The sequence below is a fragment of the Gavia stellata genome, chromosome 19 (assembly GCF_030936135.1).
Source record: "Gavia stellata isolate bGavSte3 chromosome 19, bGavSte3.hap2, whole genome shotgun sequence".
Classification (NCBI taxonomy): domain Eukaryota; kingdom Metazoa; phylum Chordata; class Aves; order Gaviiformes; family Gaviidae; genus Gavia; species Gavia stellata.
The window spans coordinates 401,898-424,975 of record NC_082612.1 but is presented as its reverse complement, the minus strand read 5'-3'; the positions used below and the strand labels follow the sequence as shown (position 1 = coordinate 424,975).

Genomic DNA, 23,078 nt, shown 5'->3' with positions numbered 1-23,078 from the left:
GGAGGCTACCGGCGTGCTTGGGTGTAGCAGTGTGTCTCGCTGGGGTCTAGAAACTCTGGGAATGGAGGTGCGTGAAGCTGCCTGAGCCTGTGAAACAATGCTTGCGGGTTAGTCCTTTCTCTGGTAAGTTAATACCTTCTCGAGCTTCGTCCTGGCTTGGAGCTGTAAAGCTTCTCAGGAAAATGTGTAATGGAAAGAGTGTTGTACTGCTGTTTGGGTTTGTCTTTTTGAGCTAGGTTGGCCTAGTAGTCTGGCTGGCCGGCTGAGTCAGGCAGAACCTATTAACACTGAGTTCAGAGGTGCTTAGTTTAGTTCCTAAAACTATTTTGCTTCATTTGTGTGGATTTGCTGATTTAGGATGGAGCTTAACCCATGTTTCCATGTGTTTTTATTTTTCTATGAGTCATGCAGAAGTACTACTGGCAGCTTTATCTTTTTTTTCTATAACTTAAAACTTTTTTTTTCCCACTATTGCTGAGGCAGTAGAAAGGAAAGGAAAGCAGGAGGTGTTCAGTTGGTGTAATGGACTCATTTGCGACTTTTGTTCTAGACAGCGAAATGCTGACTGCCCACTAGATCAGCAACCTGGTCCAGTGGAAGGTGTCCCTGCCCATGGCAGGGGGGTTGGAACCAGGTTATCCTTAAGGCCCCTTCCAACCCAAACCATCCTGTGAATCTATGATTTTTCATACTGAATTCACTGAACCTTACAGCACGTAGAAGTGAACGTGTATGAAATCAGAGTGGTGAAAAACTTAGGCCGTATGTATGCTGGTATCATTACAGGTTTTTCTCATTCCTGAGTTAGTGCTTTTTTACCTGAACAGGAGTCGTGTCCCCTTATACTGTGGTAGAGTTAGGCTTTACAGATAAAGACCTGGAGTAGGTTACAAGAGAAAGTGAGTGTAAGTAGAGCCCTTGATTTCACTGATTACAGCTGAGTAACCTTAATCATACTTGGGATCTGTAAGCTAGAAGCACCTTCCCAGCACACCTTAGGTTCTAGAGAGGCCGGCTTCTCCACACAGCAATTCGCCTTTAAACTCCCTGAAGTTAAGTGCTTGTTTCCAAAGTGAAAGCTTCTGTTCTTTCAGCTAGTGTCCCCAGGTCCATGTCATTATAACCTGAACTTAACGAAAAAAGAGTATTAAGGAAAAAACCAACCCCAAAACATGGGATCTGTATGCAAAATGAGATTCCATACTGTATCTGTGGGTCAGGCCCACATGGTGTGTCTCTGCTGTGTCAAAGCAAGCCCTATCATGTCCTTCTCCCCACCAGCGCTAATCTGTGCAGAAAGCAATGAGGCAATAGGACCACCTCACACTAGATGGGAGACAATCAATTCAGGGTAACTTGAAATGAAACACAGGCTTTCATAGGAAACGCCGTTTTGATGCTTCTCTCCAACAAAGTCATGGCTAAGAACTACAGCAGTTAATACCTAATGGGATCTACCTCTGCCTGCTGCCAAACATCTGTGCTCTTAACTACAGCTCGCTGCCAATCTCAGCCTACTTCCTGACGCTGCTCAGCAACGTCTCGGACAAAGAGCAGGGCTAAAGGGGGTGGGGGGAACGTTGCTATCCTGTCCCCTCTCTAAATGAAAAAAATCCCGAGACATATGGTCTTGCATAAAATAACCATCAGAGAGAAGCCTGGTGCAGTGTCAGGTTAGTGAGAATATTCTAATTATACGGTGTCGAAGCAGTACCTCATTTGCAGTCGCTGAGTAAACCAAATGTAGATGACAAAACTGTGGGTCATAAAAGATGCGTATTTTAACAGCATCAGAACCTTTATCCCCGAATTACTAAAAACAACCCTAAACCCTTTACTTATCAAGTAATGTAAATAAGAAGCAAGACAAACTGTTACTTTCTGTAACAGGAAGAAAGTTGTTTGGGCTATTTTTTTAATTAGTAAGGAAAATATGGCTTGCAGAAACTTATGGCTAAGGAAACACTAGATTTCATTTGCACTTGCTAGTGCTTCATTTCAAGCAAGTTTTACAGCATCCCTTATGTAACAGTAATGATAGCCGTGCAGGGATAGCTGACAAATCAAATCCAAATCACAAGGCACATGCATGCTCACAGAAACTGGAACCGTGTCAGTTATGTTGCTGGCTTATCAAGTGCTCTGTTCTCCAGGAGAACATTATATGGTTTGTAGTATGTCAGAGAATGTCAAATTAAGGGCTGTGCAGCAGTGAAGGGTAGAGCAGAAAGCATTGTATTCCAGGCCATTGATTCCTTTTAACAACGACATGCAGTAATTCCCAAAACTATCTACTCGGTCTCAATCACACGGAAAACATAGCACGAGGTTAGTCCTAAACCTTGCACTCAGTGCAGCTTGAATATTAGACCATCCAAGGGGATTAAAGAAGATGACTGATTTAATCAGAATAATTCTTTTAATGATAACTTGTTGCATTTCTCCTCCCCCCATCTCCTTCAATGTTTAATAGTTCGCTTCCTGGATTCCCAGTGCATAAACTGAGCATATTTTCTTCCTACAGGAAATGATCCAATTAAGTTGATGTATAATTGATAATGAACTGTTTAAGCTGATTTTGCTCTTGAAAAATCTTAATAGCATGCAGTCAGTTGGGTGACCACCCCCTCCGTCTGCAGCTGAGGGACATCCTTTAAGGAAAAAGGGGGGAGCAGACTCGGCATACTCAAAGCAAGGTAGGGTAGGGAGGAATTTCCGCTCCAATGAGCTGAGCTGCTTCAGGGCAGAACTACCGACTACTTCAAAATAATGTAGTCCCTGATTACTCCTCAATAATCAAGTTGCTTGCAACTTGGCTGCTGAGGCACAAGCAGCCGAGACAGAGGAGGCTCAGTCAATGCTCACGTTAGAGATACTGTGCATCCACCAGAACATCTAACCTCGAAGCACTAACTGTTGCAGTTGTTAAGTTTCCCACTCCCCATAAATATGAACTCTGCCAACCTCTATTGTTGCCTTACAGCAGGTAACAGTGGGAGATGTTGATTGACTCATATGACTTGAACAATTCGCTATCACCCCGGTGCAAAAGCCGGGTCACACCAAGGAAGCGCTGCTGATAGAGTGTCTAGTGCAGAAGGCGTCAGATTCACGGAGAGGCTGGAGCGTGGTTTTGTAAAGTCATTGCAGGAAGTTTTACAGACCTAAAGGCTGCAATTCACGTTCTTCACGTGAAGCAGCTCTTGCCTACCTCAACATAACCGACTACCACTCACTAGACTTGGTTCTTCTCCCCGCTCTGGCACCAACTCGCTGTCCGACACGGGTCACTCACCTCTCTCCTTGCTGACTGTTTTTAGACTGTAAGGCATACAGGCACATGTCTGCTTTTCACCAGGCCTTGTCAACAGCCTGTGTCGCCTGTCTCTCTGCTGAGGCACTGGGGTACAAGCGTAGTGACAGTGACTCACCACATTCAAAACATGAAGTGACCGGTCAGGTATTGAGAGCCGCTGAGTGTGCTGCTGCCACGTACGTTTGGTGCACTGTTTCCCTTTGGGCCCCGCTGATCTGGCTGTCGCTGATCCACATAACTTAAAGGTAGCAATGCTTTGTCATGTGCAGTGGTTGGTACAGGAACCATCTAACTGATGTGGAAACCCCCTGGATATTCAAAAGATACTGTTCACTGTTGCTCAAACGAGTCTGAACGCTAGAGGGGTTTTGCTGACTGTTCTTTACAACCAGAGCAGACTTTACTCCATCATCAGCAAGAGTTCTACTGGAAAAAATTTTTACAATTAGGCAGTAAGATTTTTATAGCACTACCTGCTTATACCCCTTTAGCAAGAGTCTGCTACTAGGTATGTTATGATTTTTTTTTTTGAAGGACCCTGGATGCATTTAATCCTTTGTTCAATTTGACCGTTCCTAGGTACGCTCATTTGATGGTTCCAAGTAACTCCACTTCAGCCTTGCAGTTTACAGCCTACAGACACTGAGGTCTCCTCTCCCCCTGCCTGTCCTTTCACCGAGACGTGGATACTTGAGTAGATACTGAGACATGTCATCATGTGCGGTCAGGTACCACGTGGCAAGTGGCGCTACTCATTTCAGCGCAGGCATTTTCACAAAAGCAGCTCCGCCTGAGGAAAGAACTGCTGATGTATGTATTGCTCTATTCTTCCAAGAATCATCCTTTCTTGCCGTACTGTCCCTTTCCCCTCATAGTTGTATTGTTAGCTAACCTTCTTCCAGTTTTAGTTAACGCCGTCCCTGCACTGGGACCCGTAGAGCTGAAGGCGGTAGTCAAGGTACAGCTGCAGGGGGGCTGCCTGCAGGCGATGAGTAGCTTGCTCTGTTCTGTCCTGTCTCTCCCCACCTGCACTGACTTAAAGACTTAACAGGTCTCTTTCTTTGTTGCAGTATTATCTATGAATTCATAACTTCTTTTGGACAAACTTACAACTTCATGCTAAGGGTTAGGGTTTTTCCCTGAGGGGCTCGACCAACTTGGAGGCAATTAAGCTTCAATTTAAAATGTTCTAGGTGATGCAATTGCTCAGCTTACATGTCTTGATAATTTTTTTTTTGTCCAGTGTGTTTAAGTGTTGTTTTCCTGCATAAAATGAACAATTCAAAACTGAGCACCTGCAAAATGAACAGGCTGAAGGAGAGCTTAACAATTCTATTTCTAATCCTTCTCAGGTAGAATTCTTAAGAAATTATGTACCAACTAAAGATAAAACAATTCTAGACTGAACTTTTTTTTAACCGACTACTTCCTCTTAATTTCTGCATGTAATAGTTCCTGTACTTCTATCTGATAAGTTCTTGTGAGATTTCTTAAGTACAAAATATATTTTAACTTCCTGTATGAAGTGCTGCCAACTCACTTTAGTATAAAAATGTGTTTAAGTCTACTTAGAGCTGTCACACACTCTAATAACGTTACTAAAGAGAGTTCCATTAATGTAACTTTTAAAGGCACAAGCCTAGTCCAATTCTGCCTGCAGAGACAACCAGACAACTTTTGCTCACAAATCAGTAGGACTTGCGTGCTTAAGCGAAAGGGGTGGCAGTCATCTTGCACTGGTTTTGTCTTTCGGAATGTGGCACGTAAAAGCGATTCAGATTTGCTGAGCAGCGCAAACCACATCTACAGAAACGTGCCACAGAAGGAGGCAAAACATGAAAAAATTGCAGGAGAAATTGGAAATAAAACTGATTTACTGCAGAGTGTGTTATGGGAACATTACAGAAACTTCAGCCTTATGAAAGATATTGTCTCGTCTAAAGACTCTACGTGTTTGATTCAAGTGGTAGCAGCACCTTGGCTCCCAGGTCCTTAATAGTATTGCTGCTTCTCATTAATCCTCCATTCATAGTTTAACAAGTGATCAAACAGTTAAAATGAACAGTGTTCAGAACGGCAACATTTCCTGCTTCTATGAATACAAACATCTTCTGCGTCCCTCCTTGACAGCGAGTCCAACACTGGTTTTTGCATTACAGAGATGGGTTTACCCAATGCCTGAGATACTCTCCAACTCTCTCTGGGCTGTCAGCCCCACAGCCTCTAGTTACTTTGCAGAAACTGGTCCCCCAGGGAAATGGTGAGTCTGACTGAGCTATTTAATAAGCACAAAGTCTCCACAGTTTCTCCCAATGAAAGCACCAGTTCAGGACCATATCTGGTTAGATGCAAGTGAGGCACTCTTGAGTTAGCTTGCTTACAGCTCAGCACCTTTATATCTGGAGCTGAGAGGTCTCACCAACACCCCCCTAAAGCCAGGTAGGAAGATGCTATTTTGGTTATGACAGATGGACTCAGATCTAACCGTGTAAATGATTCTTTAACCAAATGCTGCTTTATCAAATTGGTTAAAAAAAAATTACCCTAAGTCACATAGGAGAGGAAGGAAAAGAAAAATGGGTTTCTTTCTCTTACATGGTACTAAACAGCCGCGTGGTGATGTAAATTGTGCACTCCCAAACCCTTACGGTTCACACTGCTATGGCTTGCTCATGAGGCCATACTCCATGTAATTATCAGCCAAACCACATCAGTAAACAGTTCCTGATGGCATAATAACTCGCCTTCAGCATTTTTCTTTCAAGCTCCAGACTTTTGCTTAGATTTATTTACCCTGACAATGCTGTTTAGTTTCTACTTTGTGAAGTTAGTTATTAGCAATGCCAGAAGAGCTGGAAACTTCACAAAACAGTGGTCTCTACACAAGTCTGCACAGAGTTTTGAATCATTAGTTGGTATTATTAAACAGAAACATAACACAACGTGGTTGTGCTTAAATCCTTACTCACTTTGCTGGGATTTCCTCTGAACTAAGAAGGTAAAACATAATGCAAGCCTTTCAACGTCTGAGCTGGGTTTTCTCTGAAGGCTAATCTCAACTATCTTGAATGTTAATCCCTGGCCGCAATTAAACATACTTTGTGTATCTGTCCAAAGAAAATAAATGGCAATAATTGCTTAGACTTCAAACAACTGCAGAAGCAGGTACTAGCAGATACTCCATGATAAAGTTCATCACTTCTTTCTTTCCATCAACAAATGAGAATTAACTGCTCAGCTCTCATGGAATTTGCTACAAGTATAACAACATAGCAGCCAAAAAATTTCACAGCCGAGTCCGGTAGAGACAAATGTAGTAGAGGCTTTGAGCAGCTCCTCTGATCATTTCTACTGAAGAGTTTTGTGTTGTAGTTTTGCTCGAGGGTTTTACTTGCTGGTTGCTGCCGTCTCTGTAAACGGCATATTTTTTCTAAACAAGAAGCGCTCAACAATGTTCATGGAGGATTTCGTAACTGTGCCTTTGACACCACACTTTGAGCAATACTTCTGCATGTTTGTGACGTGGGTGTTTCGTTTTCATCTGTTTTCAAATGAGCCCTTTCCCTTTTATGACAGAGTGTCTCTTGGAGCCTGTATTCTCTAGCTAACTTGCAAACTGAAATGGATTTATAATTGTGAACAAAAAGGAAAACTGTAACTATTTCATGTTTAATTAGATCTACTTATCAATTTTATAATGCAATGAGAATGAATTGTCACCATCGGTCAAAACCCTTTCAAAGAAAATTGAGTTGTAACTACAGCATACCAAAAAATCATGCTAATACAGCCACCACACATGCATTTTAAAAAAAAAAAAAAAAAAAAAAAACCTACCAAAAAAAACCAAACCAAAAAACCCCATCTATGGATACTTCCATCCACATTCTGTGGTAAAAGAGGGATGCTGGCATGGTATCATTCTCCCGCCGCTTCCAACAAATACATTTAATGTGCTAAGGAGAGTATCAAATGCCTTGACAGCTAAATGAAACTCTGGTTAGATTCAGTGCTTTTCAGAAAGCTGTAAACAATATTCAAGCCTCTAAAAGCTCTCAGGAGCTATCAAATCACTAGCACTAACTGTTTGTTTGATCCTTTATCCCTACAAACGAGACCAATGCAGGTAAGACTGAAGTCAGTTGATATGCTTCCTATCAGAAAGGCCTTCTCGTGCTCCTTTATTTATCAGCAAAAACATTTTCCACTGCCCCACAGCCACTACATCAGTCTTTTTATGGACAGAAATATGCAGTAAACCAAGTTTTGAAATGTCTATTCCAGCTGCATTTTGTTAAATAAAACCCTAAACAATTCAGGAGTTCAGTCACAGTTTAAAGGTGCAGACAATGCATTTAAGCTGTTAGACCACTGTACTTGAAGTTTGCTTTTTCTGTACAGTCCCTGTCGGTGCTAAGCTGTTATCTTAAAACAAGGTACTGCCATTATGTGTGTCTTTTCTTGCTCTACAGGTATGATATGCACAAATCTGCGATTTTTACACTCAGGTTTTTCACAAGTGCCAGAAGCAGCTGGATTGAGGCTTGCGCAAACAGCATCTGCCAAATCTTATCAGAAGAGCTTCCCTCGCTCTGTCCCCAAAGAAGTGAAGGTGCTTGAAAGCTGCTGGGAGGTATGAAAGAGGCAGACTGGCACTGCTACTAGCCAGAGGCTGCCCAAAAATACCTTAGCTGAGAATGGGGGATAATGGGACAACCCACAGGTTATGCCAGTCTTACACAGGTTTGAATTACAGACTCCTTAAGCTGACCTCTTCAGAAATCACAAGCGATCGTACTCCTACTGCTTCCTCGAAGAGTAGTGGAGAAACCTGACTCCTTGGAAGCGTCCAATCTGCAGGTCAGTGACCCTTGTTGGAGGAGAAACTCCAAACGCAAATGTCTTTAGTTCTTTATCTAGTTCTATCTTGACATACACATTCTGAAATGCAGTATCCTTGGAAACTTCACGTAATCAACTGGGCTTAAACATTCAGCTCTTATTTATTATTGCTAGTGGCTTCAATGTTGTTTCACTTTGCAGCAGCAAACTAACTGATTCTTGTAAGTCTTTAGAATGGTATAGAATGAGATTTTTAGAAAGCAGTACCACATGGCATGTACTATCTTTTCAGGAAAATAAATGTCACTGCATGAAAGGATTGATTATATCTCTTTAGAATATGCAAGGAGGATTCTGAAATTACATTTATTTTAAACTACAAGAAGGAAAATAAGGTATTTCACTATGACATTAACTTCCACAAGAAACGCACTGTTCAAGGGAAGTGATAAATTCATGACTGTAATATCCTGTATATGAGTAGTATCCTTTATTAAAAAAAGAAGGAAAGGGAAATGAATTATAGTGGGATCTCTCTCAGAAAAAGGATTTCATTATTGGTTTTGACTTGACTTTTGATAGTAAGCTTTTTTCCGTTGTGCTGCCTACATGCAGCAGCACTGTTAACCTTGCATAAAACACACAGGCTCTAGTTTAAGATGAGGCAAATAAATTAGGTCCCCACAACCAAAGGTGTCATCTTGACACAGGGCTATATCACTGTTAAGCCACTGATCACAACCAAAATGTTCCTCTTGCTTTGATCCCTTCTTGCAAATCAGAGTAATCAGTTGAATGGCCTCATCTCACTGATGGGACTTTCTCATGGCATGCTGAGAAACAGGAACTGAAAGTCTTACCGCTTACTGTGAAACCAAGTGGCTAAAGTCAAGGCTAACATATGTATTTGGAATGCCTCTCTATATACGAAGATTCAGGCAATTCCTAAATTGCAGTCATACCTAATGATTTTAACCAGTTGTTCTCAACTCTCCTGGAGTAATAGTCTTGATTTTTTTCAGACTAAACCTATAGCAGCCATTCCTCAATGCATCCCCTTCAAACTCACTGCACTTGTATGGAGTCCTCAAACTCCACACAAAGTCTGAGCATGAATAATTGCAGGAGTGGCAGGCAATGTTAATTTACAGAACTGCATCTCTAAGATAAGGAGGAGAGAACTTAGTGTATTGCAGTTACTGATTTAGGAACCAATTCTGCCTGGAAAAGTAAGTGGGACTAGAGAGTATGCTGTAATTTTGAGGAAACGTTGAGCTTATTGCCTGATACTTACAGAATTGATTATCCCCTTAAGTGCTTGGAATCCTCCAGTGACAGGGAAGACTTGCTCTTTTGTGTCAGCAATTTTTTCAAGCTTTGGAGAGAAAACACGTGCAAACACGTGAACTGTTTGGCAAACTAAATTCATCACACTGCTTTTCACCCTTGAAATGTACATGGATGTCTAAAAACAACTCCTCCCATCAGCTCTGCAAAGAGAAGGAAAATTTTGAGTTCCTTCACAGCTAGCTGTGACTTTTCTAAATGGGAGGACTTAATACAACCTCCTGCAGCTAACAAAATGCTATAGTGGCTAGCCATCGTGTCAAACCACCACACTAAAGAAACCTTTTAGGGCCTGTATCTTGGCAGTGGACTCGTAACTCTTTCCAGAATTGCATTCCCTGTCTACTCTGCCTTCCATTAAAAAGCCTTTCTATGCGCCCTCTATAGCAAAGAGTCTTTTGTATACTTCTCCATTTAAGTCGCTTGCCCGGTACGAGAGTAGCTCCAGCCTTCATTAGGACCCAGCAACTCTGGAAGAGCTTTTCGTCAATGAAGGACAGGGATCCTTCTTTCTTCTTCTCGCAAGACTGTTACACACGCTGCCTGAAGCTTCTCTATAGCTTCTCTGTTCATGCGATCTGTAGCCTAATCTGGTTGCCATCCTAATGCAAGGGCTTTTGCCTGCATCCTTTCCTGCTGGCAGCTGCCGGTTAGCAAGGGTGTTTCCAACGGGTCTTCTCGGGGATGAAAGTGACACCCACACGTTCTATTTATATCTATGTACACAACTGAGCCTCTGCTTCCTGAGCCAGACAAGACATTACACTGCCTAATGTAAGTAAAATTAATTTCTATTATTACTTAACATTAGCTTTCTAAAACCTTGTGACAAGGTGCTGCCTAGTAATCTAAAATAGTAATGTTCTTACCTGTTCTTGTACAAAATCAAGGACGCCGACACAGTAAACTCTAGCTCCCAGCTCTCTGGATTTCTTTGCCTGCCCCAGAATAGAACAGAGGAATAAGCATGTTTTCATTCAACAGGCAACACCCAAACTCTTCAGAATATAACATGCGTTTCCACCTAGCGCTCACCTCTTTCTCTGCATACAAGGGAATCTGACCATCTAGCTTGCCATCTGTCAATGCAATGATGATACTAGAAAACCTTGAGGCTCCTTGCTTCGCAATTTGCACGTTGGCCTGAAAACAAAAAATATTTATCCAGCTTAAAATTACACCTGAACTTTTAACCAAGATGCATCTTCTAAGTGAATATAGCATCTGAAACAACACTCAGCCTCATCTTCAAACCCATCTCTCGTGACAATCCTCTGCCTCCCTTTAACTCACTACTACTAACAGGGAAACCATTCATCAGTATGTCCCAGTCAACAGTGGGCCCATCTCTGAAGTGCTGGGGTCACTAACTGATCAACCCTTGGAAACACGTGGTTCTTTGAGGACAGATGCTCTCTGAGTTGTGAAGCTCGCTTCTCTTTAGATCCACCATAATGTCTCCTTTGCTACCCCCCAGATTTCAAATGCCAGTCAGTAGGTTCCAAGGTACTGAGTTTGAAGCCATTTTTTTTATGTTTTATTAAACGGCAACAAACTTCCTTTTGCCTAGCTTTTCAGCCCGCAGATCACAATTACAAAGTTGGCTCCATAGGCATAAAGGAAGAAACTGAGTTTCTATATATAACAGGGAAAGCTTAGTTCTCACCTTATCCCTTACCTTCAGGGCCTGAGTCAGCAAAATATACTTTAACTGTACGCCTCAAGAAAATAGAAGCAGTTGGGAACTCCGTAATTAAGATAGTCCAAAATTAAGTCCATTTGTCTTGAAAATGCTGATCTGTGCAGTAAAGTCTCTGTAAGCACATGCTCTAGAAGGCACTGTTAGACTCGCAGCCCTACAAAGCTGTGTGTGACTATTTACCATGTAATTGGTATGCTGTGTTAGCTGTTAAATTCACGACAAAGAACCGCTCTCTACTGCGAAGGATCAAGTCAAAGAAATTCCATATGGCAGTTTTCTATGATGGCTAATCTTCTGCATGGGATTGGCATGGTATCTGGGCAATCTTGGGACCACTCAGGAAACCAAAAAGATTTGAGTGTAACAGACTGAGGCATACAATCAACCCATTTATGTTACAGCTTGTGGCTGTTGTTATCTAAAGGGTGAGAACAGAGGGTATTTTGATTGCAAGAAGATGAGTAAAACCTACCTGTTTTAATCCTTCATGTATATATGTGTCACCTGCTGGTTTCACCTCCTCCAAATCCTTAAGACCTTTCTTGATTTTCTCTCTGTAACCAAAAGTTAAAAAGACTGTTAGCATGATTTGAAGTGGGGAAAGGTGTTAGTTTATTGATGGAAAAATTAGTATTTGTCATAAAGGAGGTCTGTAATTAAAATCTGTAAAATATAGCATTTAGCCGAGATACCATGTGGAGGCAGATTTTCTATTCACAACGGAAGTGGCACTATGCTAACAGCTATTTTAGACCTAAATAACACAATATGCCTCAGCGAGTCAAAGAGCTGGAATCAAGTAAAATGTTTCAGACGGAGCAGGTACTGCAAAGGAGTGGCAAAACCTCAGCATTAAATAGCCCAGTGGAAATTCTGTTATATTAAGTCTACCTTGCTCAATTAAACCAACTTCATTTCCAACCATGCAGCAATTAAAAAAATAAATCCCCTAAAACAGCAGTTCTATTTCTAGAGAAATCTTCCAGGTCAATATGCAGGTATTTAATGGGGCAGGACAGAACTGCAATAATTTAAGTCTTCTCCCTTAAAAAATAATTACCAATAGGCAAATGCAGCATTTGCAAGACACCTCTTGTATCCAAGGAAAGGGACTAGGATTAAGGATAGTTTTTTAAATTTTTGGCTATCACTACGTTCTGTGTGACGACAAGGCATCACACTTGCACAGGTCACAGTTCACTTACATTTAACAGGATAAGGTTCTGCCATGATTTCTCATGGGCCTTTAAATAAATCCATCTTTCACTGTGAGATGCTCACTTAACTATGATGATAAGACTGGAGAAGCTGGTAGGTAGCACGAAACGAATTATTTCCAGTGAAAATCAGTGAGGGGGGGGAAGGTGGAGAGACTTTACTGAAAGAATAAAATCTGGAAGTTCTTAATTCTTATGCAAAGTTCCTGTGAAGCCCATGGAAAGTTGTGCTAGGAAAGGACAAGTAAAAACTAAGTAGGGACAAAATTTGGGCCAGCATATATAGAACTCTATAAAAAATAGAGGTGACAAAGAGGAAACCAGCAGGGGTGAGGAGATGGAGGGAAAATACATTGCAGGATGCGTGAAAGCTTTCCTTAGGGCAAACAAAATGAGAAAGAATGCATATGCCGCTCTGCCTGAATGCCACCCACTAGTCATTTGTTCCACTGATGGGCTTCCTCTATGTTTAGAAGCTCTGTTCCAAAGTACAATCCATAGCTGTAATAAGCTCCCAATCACAGGATCAACCGATACAATTGGTGGGGGGGAAGAGAGAAATGTGGCATTGAATATATGGAAGAGAACAAATTATGTAAGATAATACAATCTGTTTGATCCAAATATTTTACATTCAGCATCTATAGAAACAACTTGAAACTGATTATGTATGAACGCAGATTATAAACCACATACTTAGTGCTTGCCAGAAATGAGTGGCAGCACATCACAGGCGTTAGTGTTCTGCTGCCAAGAAACAAGCAGCAACCGAAGTCCCAGTTTTCTGAAACAGATTTCATTTTGCAAAAATAGCTTTTGTACAATCAGTTCGGTTTTATTTATTTAAAATGCCTTGTGACCCGGTCACACAGAAATCTCTGGTGTTTCCAGGCCTCTGCCTACAAGGGGTTCCAGGAAAATCTTTGGCAGCATGAGCTTTTCTAGCTGCATTTAATCAGTCTCCACCTCTTTCCCTCGGCGCACATCTGTACTAGGTTGGCCCAGCCAGATGTGAACAACTTCCACCCGCGCTCCAAGTTGGCCAGGTATGAGCGAGTCCTGGTCTGGATGTCACAAGGCTCATGTGGGTGCAGGACTTGGGGCCACGGCAAATGAGCCCCACCAGACTGCAGGAGAGGTTAGTTCAGTCACGCTAAAACTCACACCCAGGCGCTTTGGAGGGTGGGCACAGGAGCTCGTGCCTGCCTGAATCATTCTGATAATGGGACTGTCTTTAGTCAACCAGCCATAGCACTCCGAAGCACTCATTCCCGCTCGTCAGTGCTCTCGAAACTCTCCCTTCTCTAGTTTCTGTAATAATTTTTTGTAGCCACAAAAATCCACACAGAAGGTCTGGTTTTAAAACTCATCTGTACCGAAATAACAGAGCCATGACCTAAGTCTGGGTGTCTGGCCACTACCACAGTACAGTTCAGTAACAGCGATAAAGGCTGAAGGGCCATTGGCTTCATGGTTTAAGTCAGGCAAGGGAGGGAGATGGAAAAAGCAAAACAAAATCAGCAACTTGCAGCCTGCCTGCGTTTGGGCTGAATGAGTACAAATTTAATCTCTCTTCCCCATTCAGCACATGCGCTGCATCACATCTCCCTTTTTTACAAAAGGCACGTCTTAATTTTTCATAGCTACCCTGCCTGTTCTCTCTTTTAAGCTTTGTAACTGCTTCAGATAATTTCTCCAGCAGCAGCCAGACAAACGCAAGCATGGCTACAAGCTCTCCGTCATTTTGCTCTGTGGGTTCATTTTAGCTAGTCCACGAACAGGGGCTGCAAGCGTAGTCCCAGCCCAGCTGAGGTCAGGAGAGGTTCCAGCGGCAGCTTCAGCAGCGCCCGCTGCTCTCGCCCCTCTGGGGAGCTCTGCCGTGCTCCACCTCGGCGAGCGGGACCTTGCAGCAGCGTTAGACACCTCGGCTGCAAAGGGCTTGTTTGCCGTCACGGAGGCTGTGCCAACTCTGCTGTGAGGCGTACGGGCCTGTCTACAAACTGCTCCCTGCACGGGCCAAACTCTGCGCTGAGCTTGTCTTGTACCTTCCCTGCCTCTCCAAGGCAGAGCACTGCAGAACTAAATTTAGAATTGAAAACAGACCATTTAGTAAAGAGAGATTACAAAGCAGCCCAGCTTTGCAAATGGCTGAAGAAATCAATTTAACATAAATTAAAACGTAGCGACCTCTCCTTACCTGAGCGTGCTCCACAATTCAGATTTACTTTCAGGTCTAAATGTAACTGTTTGCCCTCCCGAGTTCGAATTACGCCAAGGCAACCGTCACCAGTTTACAGGAGGGGTTTCCCTGCATGAGCTCTGTTGCACCAAGCTGCAAGCTTCTATTTGGGCAACTCAACAAGTACCGTTTTCATCGCTGTTTAGGATTATCTCTTGCTTTAAGTAAGTTGAATTGACACAATGCTAAAAGCAGTGCTGCCAGCAGGCAAGGGGTCGGACTACGGGTGTTGCGAAGGCATTGCCTTGTTTCCTTGCACAGACAGGTCGTACCTCCTTCTCCCGCAGCAGGAGGTAGATCGCACCCCCATTTGAGAGGACCAACCATAAAGCTACAGACCACTTAGGAAGCACAAGCCGCCTTAGTTTCTCAGAGACGCGATACTGTCTTTGAGACCAGGAACACTTAACAGAAAGGGACATTCATTTGCCTTAAAGGAAATAAATGCATCTTCAACGTGTACAAAGAAAGGCTTACACTTGCTAGAAAGCAAAGCATGCTTGAGGACTGCATCTTAAAAACCATTCAAATCCCTGCTTTTTTTAGGGAGAAAATTTTATGCTTGTACATTAGTGCTGCGGAAGTTAGAACCAGCTGAAATTGCCGTATAAGCCTCAGGTCGTGCCGATTCAGTTGGGCAAGGGGCTAGCCTCGTACGAAACGCTGAGTCTCCTTTAATATCTACGCAGTTTTAAGTACTGCTGTTCTTAACTCTTCTGGATGGGGGACAGTATCTTATATTTCTTTTCCATGTCACATTCTACCCATTGAAGTGCTGGAATCTTGAATCGTTTTTCAGTGCATTGAGAGTATAAGTGCTGGCAGGGAATTGCGAGTCCCAACGAGCATATATTTATCGTCAGGAAGGAGGCTACGCGCCTGCAAGGCAACGTGCTTCATCTCTAACAAATAAAGGCAAGCAAAACAGGTACTTTGGTTTTGCTGCTAAGAAGGAAGCGTAACAACAGGAAAACACACAAACTTGTTAGTGAAACAAGCAGGGGGAGGGCCGGGGAAGTGTTCTCTAACAAAAGGGGGATGGTTACGTCCCTGACAAACGGAGCCATCGTACTGGTAAAAGTAAACCCTGCATATCAGCCTGCTCAGATGCATAATCTGGAGGAGGCTCCTGCTTTCTACACCTCAAATACTACAGAGGGCTCGGTACAATTATAGTAATTGTTCTGCTTCAAACTTTAGGCGTCCTGCATGGGTTCCAGATGGAAAACACGTAAGTGGCTGACTTTGCTGTACTTTATACACTCAGCAGAACAGGCTCTCTGCAGATGCCTCTATTTTGGCAAGCTTCTCGAACCCAAGCCCAGGGTTAGCTCACGTGACCAAGGCTCAAAATGCATAAATGTCTTGCTAGATTACACGTCTCTGCGCAACAAAGGAATAGTCAGTGCTCCACCAGCCTATGGACTAGCGCAGTAAGGCACAGTTGGTCATGTACCAGGTACTTAAATGCCCTTTTTTTCCGTCTTCAGTAATATAATCTTTCTTTAGCTCCAACAGGAGTTTCACCTGAGCAGAGTCAGCAGGGCTGCTCCTGGCCGTGGACGTCAGTCAAATGCTGCAGAAGCAGTTTTACAGAAACCTGAAATTCTGCGGGCCAGCATACAGTCAGCCAAAGGAGAACGCAGAAGACATTGTGCCATCTGGATGATATTCGTAAGTGTATCCACTTTTCCAAACAACTTGTTTTTCAAAACTAGTAGTAAAACTGAGCCCCAAATGTGAATGCACAAATCTTTGTTTACTAATTAGCGTACAGTTTCCAGCTGAACTTCACAGGGGAAATGTCTATCTCTAAAATGGGATATAACCATTGTGAGAAGTCTTTTCCATTTTGGTGTTATTTTTATTCTATGTATTTGTTATGGCATTGTGTGTACTGTGGTTAACAGTGACTTCTGTTTCCCGAGTTATTCACATAGCACTGTTCATAGTCACAAAATATTTGGTAATCTGGGGGTTTCGGTGCTATGGTGTGGGTTTCTTTACATCCACAGCTTTATTATGCAGTAAAAACCAGCAAGAACAATGAGAAGCCTAAGGCTTTCAAAACAAAAGAGACTTCCCTACTTTGAACTAACTGCTGGGAATGAATTGTGGTTTCCTAACGTTTGCGAATTAGCAAGCAAGCAAGGGGAAAAACATCCCTGCAAGTCCAAAATGCACTTAAAAAAAACCAAGGCCATAATATCCCATAATCGTACACACCCTTCCCCAAAACTGCACTGTACTTAGCATCCTCATCTTCTGTTTGGAACAAAGGGAGTTAGACATTCTAAGCCATTTTCCTCTGTTGACTTCTTAAATATTTAAAAGGACAGCTGTTCCAACTGTATCTATCCATTTTTACCTATGTACATATGGTCACAGTTACCAGTATCTCCTTCATTCTCCTTATAATTCCTCCTAAACAGTAAGGGTAGTAATTTCCGTTCCCCTACCACACTCACGAGAGCATCAGCCAACCTTGCATTAAAGAAAAGTCCCACAAAGGAACTCACTAGAACTCAACAAGGTTCTTCCTATGCTTTAAACGAGGCTTCCGAGAAAAGCGTGGTTCTTTCCATGGCTTAGTGTGCCACACACATGCGATGAAAAAGGCGCTTGTGTTTCCCTGGCGGGGTTCCAGAGTTCTGCCCAAGCGTTCCGAGCGGTCTGTACGCTATCATTGCTGACTCTCGGTGCTTGATAAGCAACAGGCCACTCACAGGGAGTACGGGCCTAGAAAGGGTCTCATTGACTTCAGCAGTCCTCAGAAAAGCCTTAAGTGTCCTCTCCTGACCTCTCTCAAGGCATCTGGAAAAATGGCTTACAACCTTGTCTTTCCCCGCAGAGAGCAGATCCAGTATCCCAGTGCGGGGGGGGAAGTGAAAACTTGGCCATTCTCAAGTCAGACCACTTCTTTAAACGCTAAAACATTAGAATTGGCTTAGAATTGGGTCTTTAGACATCCTATTTCTAGGATGTCAGCGTACATTTCTGTAGCGTGACACATTTGCCTGTTGTCAATGACAGGTCTCTTCAGTAAGTCTTGTACTTGCTGTTATGTAGAACTAAAAAAAAAAACCCACCCAAAACCGAAAACCACACAGTAACTAACTGACTATGGCAGACCACATTTTGTATTGACTCTACTGAAGGGAGCGGAAAGAAAGGATGACCTCACTTTCACCCCTCCACAGTTAGTTAAAATGATTCCTAAATGGTCTATCCACACGTTAGTGCGGTTAGCTTCTGGGCAGAAGGGAGAGAGAGAGGAGGGCATGTTGTTTTTGACAAGGCTGAAAGGACACTGAAGGACCCTGACGACAGTGCAACTGTCCTCTGCCGAAAGCACTGATTCCACAATACCGTCTTCCGATTCCTGTGATTTTAGTAGTTAATTTTGCAATAATCTCTTCCCTACCTGGTTTTCTCCTTTGGTTCCCCCCCCACCTATCCTTGACCTTTCCTAGCTGCTAATCCTTATTTGCTTTAGAAATCAGAGTGAGCAGCCTTGAATTCCATTGCCTTTGAAAACATCAACTGAAAGGAAGAGTTCAGGCACATCCATACATCATCGCAGTGCCAGAAAGACCTCACACCTCTCAAGTGGCACCAACTCCACTGTCTAAAACCGATCTTGAAGTTGTGATTTGAAAATACAAAATGAAATGCCTACCTTACATGAGATTATAAGAAACACTAATTTACCATTGTACGCTTTACCTAGACTTGAAAAACTACTGAAGACTTATCTACAGCCGTTGCTTTACAAAAGTAAAAGCAAGAATCATTTCTCCTGCTGTGCCGAGGAAGACGCAGAGTCACGCAGAGATGAAAAGGTTACTTGCAGTTGTTCTGCAAAGCAGTGGCAGAGTTCACATCAAGAATTTATTTCCCATCCTTCTTCCTTTTTTACTAGGCTATCCATAGACATGTTCACAAAATTAAATCCAGCCCTGCACAGAGGCTTCATGACTGGCCACCACTTAAAGGTATCAGTTATTGTTCAGTATCTGTTACTGTTCCTCTGATTTAATAAGAGCCCTTGAGGGGGAGGAGGGAGAGGGAGAATTAAAAAAGCAGTGCACTAACCTGTCTCCAGTTAATGGCATAATGACGTGTGCCTGGGTGGAAAACACGATAAATGATAATCTCATCTTGGGGCTTTTAAAAAAGGGACAGAGATAAAAAAAAAATACATTTTAGACAAATGAAGAGAAATGTACAGATGCACAGCATTTCATTCACTTATTCATGCTTCATTAGTATCATTTTTATCCTCCAGCTCCCAAAGAACATACTTTTGAACTACAGACCCACCACGAGAGAGGAATTAAACGATTTCTGCCCATCTACTCCTTACCCAGATGCTTTGAGAATGAAGCAGCAGAACTACTATTCTTTCTTGCCTGACTAGACTCCAGATCAAGACATGCGAAGCTGAACAGTTAAGATCTCGTGCGACCCAACTGAAAGTGAACTTCGTAGGTGGTGATCTACCAACGTAGAAAAGGTAACACATCCTTTTATATTTTCATGGTCACTGGTGTAAAAATAATTCAGGAGTACAGACTCAGGGCACGCTCTTGCTCTGGGGTATTAAACATGGACACATTCAAAAGTCAGTTTCCCCTTTTTAAAGGTTGATCCTGACACGATGTCAATTTCAAACTGTGCTTTTTGGTCATAAAATCATCAAAGTCAAAGAAACAGTGTCTGTCCACTGATTCACCTCTAAAAAAGTAGCATGACAAACTCTTTCAGAATGGGCATGTTTTTGTGTCGGCGACATGGAGTTGTGACACTTAAGATCAACTTCCAGAAAAGTATCTGGGGAAACGTCATTATAAAAAGCAATACTGTGTGAATTGATTTTATTAAGGAATTACATCTTTTTTTGAAGAGGCCCACCTGCCTCTTCCAACAAGATTACAAGGAATTATATCCAACTATCAGTGGAAAATGCGTAAGAACTGATGGTCTGGAAGCCCAAGACAGTAACTTCCGTGAACTAAGTTGTAACATCTCTCCTACCTACTTTTAATTTTCATTCATGACAATTTCAATGTATTCAGTAATTGTATAATTCACTGTATATGGGTATGAGCAATTCATCGGGTTAATGTGGGTAAAGACATTGTAAAGTAAAGACTTGTAAAGACGAATGACCATACATTTTCAGTTCACTTATGGCAATGATGCAACTTAAAATTATTGACATCATGGAAGTATAAGCACTGGGCAAGTCTTTGCACAGAACGGCATAGATCTCGGATTTAAGATCGAGTCTTGCGGTCTGTCTGCTAAGGCTCTGAGTACAAAAATCTGAGATGCTCTAAATTATAATCTAAGGTGTGGGATTATGAGTCTTAGTTGCCACGAACAGTTGCCAAACAAAAAACAAGCACTTGCAGTCCCAATCTCCGGTAATTATATCACCGCCTAGTCCAAGTAAGGTGGGACTTCCCTATTTGAGATGTAAACAGGTTTCAGAACTGAGATAATCAGCATGCAGCGCTATTACTGCCAACATGCATGTTACAGACCAGTCAAACGGGAGAGCAGATGCACCACCATGAATTAATTCCTCAGGTGAGGACTGACGGAAACTGCTACCGAATGGTTCTTTGCATTCTTCCCACGACTTTTCGATTTAAGAAAGGGCAAGGTCGAATGACTCCATGCCCTACTCCGAAAGCGAACGGAGACCTGAAGGCAGGACAAAGCCTCGCCAGCCTTCAGAGGCACTCGAGCCCTGTCAGGGAAACACACGGGGAGATGTACTGTTCAGGCTTCTACAGGGGCACAGCTCTGTCATGCCGTGAAGGCTTTGTGCCACGTGAGGCTGAGCGCTCAGCACCTGGACACCGAGTGAGACGCTCATAGGTCGGACCATCCGGCTCTGCACCGCGACTGATCCTCCTTTGGCGTGAAAGGTCAGCGGAGTAACTTCCCAACTCGGTAGCTTTATTTCAGATAACGCAGCCAGACCACCACACAACAACTGTTGCGGAAGGGAGAGTCATTTGGCTGTAAAAGATGATGAACTGAAAGATTTACGTTGAAAAAGCAGCACCCTTTCAGTGGGGGCAAACGTATTTTTATACCACTCACTGAAAAGAAGTGCTGCTTTGGTATCCTCAGGCTCTTTTTTTTTTTTATTGTAGAGCTCACAAAATAACTTTCAAAAGTTTGTGTAACCCACTTTGTTTACAGAAGATTTGCTTTTTTACAAGATGAATGTGAGCAATATTTAATTATGCAAGCCTAACTGTATCCCTTGACTAGCAAGCCACGATTGTAGTTGCCCACTGCACATCATTCTCCTTAGCAAAAACTACTACGATGTCTACGTCTGTGTCTTTGGGGGGCTTCCTTTGTTGTGTTCGGGTTTGCGTCCTTTTGAAGCAGAATGCTGCCGGACAGTAATCTCGGCTGCCTGCACAGCGTCCGGGTAGGCAGGGTTGACAACAGCTGTTCCTGCCACAGCAATAGTTGCCAGACACCACTGCTAGCCAGTGGCAAAGTTGATTACATCTGTGTACAACAAATACACTGTGAACACAACGTAACCTCCTGCGCCTTTGAGCTTGGAAGATACTCCCTTCCTTTTGAGGTGTGCCATGCATCTACATATATAGAGATGTATTCAGATCCCCCTCTTTATACAGACCTCTAAAAGCAAGACATGAGAGGTGCTCCGCCAGAAAGGAGGCACGTGGCTTACGGAATAGGAAAAAAGTTTAAAAACTCGACAAATTACATCTCAGAGTAATTTTAGAGATGAATTATTCCAAGAGGCACGTTGCCACCTTTTTACCCAGCTCCAACCACAAGCAGATGAAGTGTCCGGTATTTTCCGGTGATTTGGGCACCAGAAGCCGAGCTCCGGCCGTGCCCGCGGAACCCCTCTGCTGCGCGAGAGGTGGCGGGGAGCACACGCACCTGACGAATCGGTCGGCCAGCTGCTTCACGAAGTCGAATATTTCATGCCAGTTCTGCGCCACGCTGCCGGACCTGGGGGCGAGGGGGGGGTGGGGGCCGGCCCGGGCGGTGGCCCCACGCGCGGGTGCTGCCTTTCCCCGCCGCCCGCGTCACCGCCCGCCCCGCCCCACGCTGGCGCCCGCGCGTGGGGTTTGCGCCCGTTTGCGGGGCCGGGGCACGGCGAGGCGCGCGCGCGGCAACGGCCCCCCCCCCCCCCCCGCAGCGACACGCGCGGTCGCGCCGCGAGCCCCGCCGAACCCAGCCCCCACCCCCTGCCGCGGGAGCCCCCCTCCCCCCCGCCGGCAGCCGGCGACCGGCAGCTGCGGGGGGGGGAGGGGTGGCAGATGCTGCCGGTCGCGCGGGCCGCCTCAAAGATGTCCACCGCGTCCTCGCGGGCGGGGAACGGGCCCCCGCGGCGCTGTGCGCGCGTGTCCCCCGCCGCGACCCGCAGGAAAAGCGGTCCCGGCCCACCCTGCGGGCAGAGCCCGAAACTTTCCGCGCGCCCCCCCCCCCCCCCCGCGCCCCGCGCCGCGGCACGGACGCCGCGCCCACCCCCGCCTCCCCGCGCACGGCGGCGGGCGGCCGTTGGCCGGTAACGGCCGGCGCACCCCCCCCCAACCCAGCCCGGCCGCCCCGCCGCGCGCTGCCCCTCGGCGGTCCCGCGGGCGGCCGCAACAAAAGCCGCGCCCGGAGCCGGGCGGCGGCGGCGGCGCCGCTCCCCCGCGCCCCCCTTACTTGTCCAGCACGAAGTACATGTCGAAGGCGCCGTGGCAGGACGGCCCCGCCGGGGCCGGGGCGGCGGCGGGCAGCAGCAGCGGCAGCAGCAGCAGCAGCGCCGGGCCGCGCGGGGCGAGGCGCCCCCGGGGCGCGGGCGCCGCCATGGGGCCTCGGGGCAGCGGGACGCGGCGGCGGCAGCGAGGGGACGCGGGGGCCCGGCGCTGCCGTCCTGCCGCTCAGCGGGCGCGGGCGGTGCTGAAGTGGCCGCCCCTCGCCCGCCGCCGCGGCTCGCCCGGCCCGGCCCGGCCCTCCCCGCCCGTCAGCGGCGGCGCCTGAGGCGGGGGCCGGGGCCGGGCGGGTTCGGCGCGCCCCTCTGCGCCTGTGTGGCGCGGCCCGCCTCCCTCAGCCGCCCGGCTCCGGCGGCCACCCGCCACTTCGGCAATGGCGACCCGGCGGCGTCCCCGTGCCGCCCCCCCGCCCCCCCGCCGCAGGCGCCTCCCCGGCAGGCGGCGGCCTCGCCGGCGGCCCGCGGCTGACCCCGGGTGCGCGTCCCCGGCGGCCGGGCCCGGCGGGAGCTCCCCCCCCCCCCGCCCCGCCCGGCCCCGCCGCGCTCCGCGGAGGCGCTGGTCTCCGGCCCGGCGGCGGGGCGGTCTCCCGGCGGCGCGGGCTGCGGAAGCGGCCGCTTTCCGTGGGGCTCCGTGCTACTCCGCG

General features: G+C 45.4%; 1 protein-coding gene across 1 annotated transcript in view; it reads right to left on the bottom strand.

Annotated features, from left to right (window-relative positions):
* ANTXR2 (ANTXR cell adhesion molecule 2) overlaps window positions 1-22,442 on the bottom strand; it is a 117,695-nt gene extending 95,253 nt beyond the window's left edge. Inside the window, exons 1-7 of the mRNA XM_059826786.1 lie at window positions 22,386-22,442; window positions 21,612-21,683; window positions 18,759-18,830; window positions 11,680-11,761; window positions 10,541-10,648; window positions 10,375-10,443; window positions 9,453-9,533 (exon numbers count right to left, since the gene is read on the bottom strand). Of these exons, the coding sequence (XP_059682769.1) occupies window positions 9,453-9,533; window positions 10,375-10,443; window positions 10,541-10,648; window positions 11,680-11,761; window positions 18,759-18,830; window positions 21,612-21,683; window positions 22,386-22,405 (504 nt within the window). The 5' untranslated portion in view covers window positions 22,406-22,442. The remainder of the gene's footprint in view (window positions 1-9,452; window positions 9,534-10,374; window positions 10,444-10,540; window positions 10,649-11,679; window positions 11,762-18,758; window positions 18,831-21,611; window positions 21,684-22,385) is intronic.
* Between the last annotated feature and the right edge of the window lie 636 nt (window positions 22,443-23,078).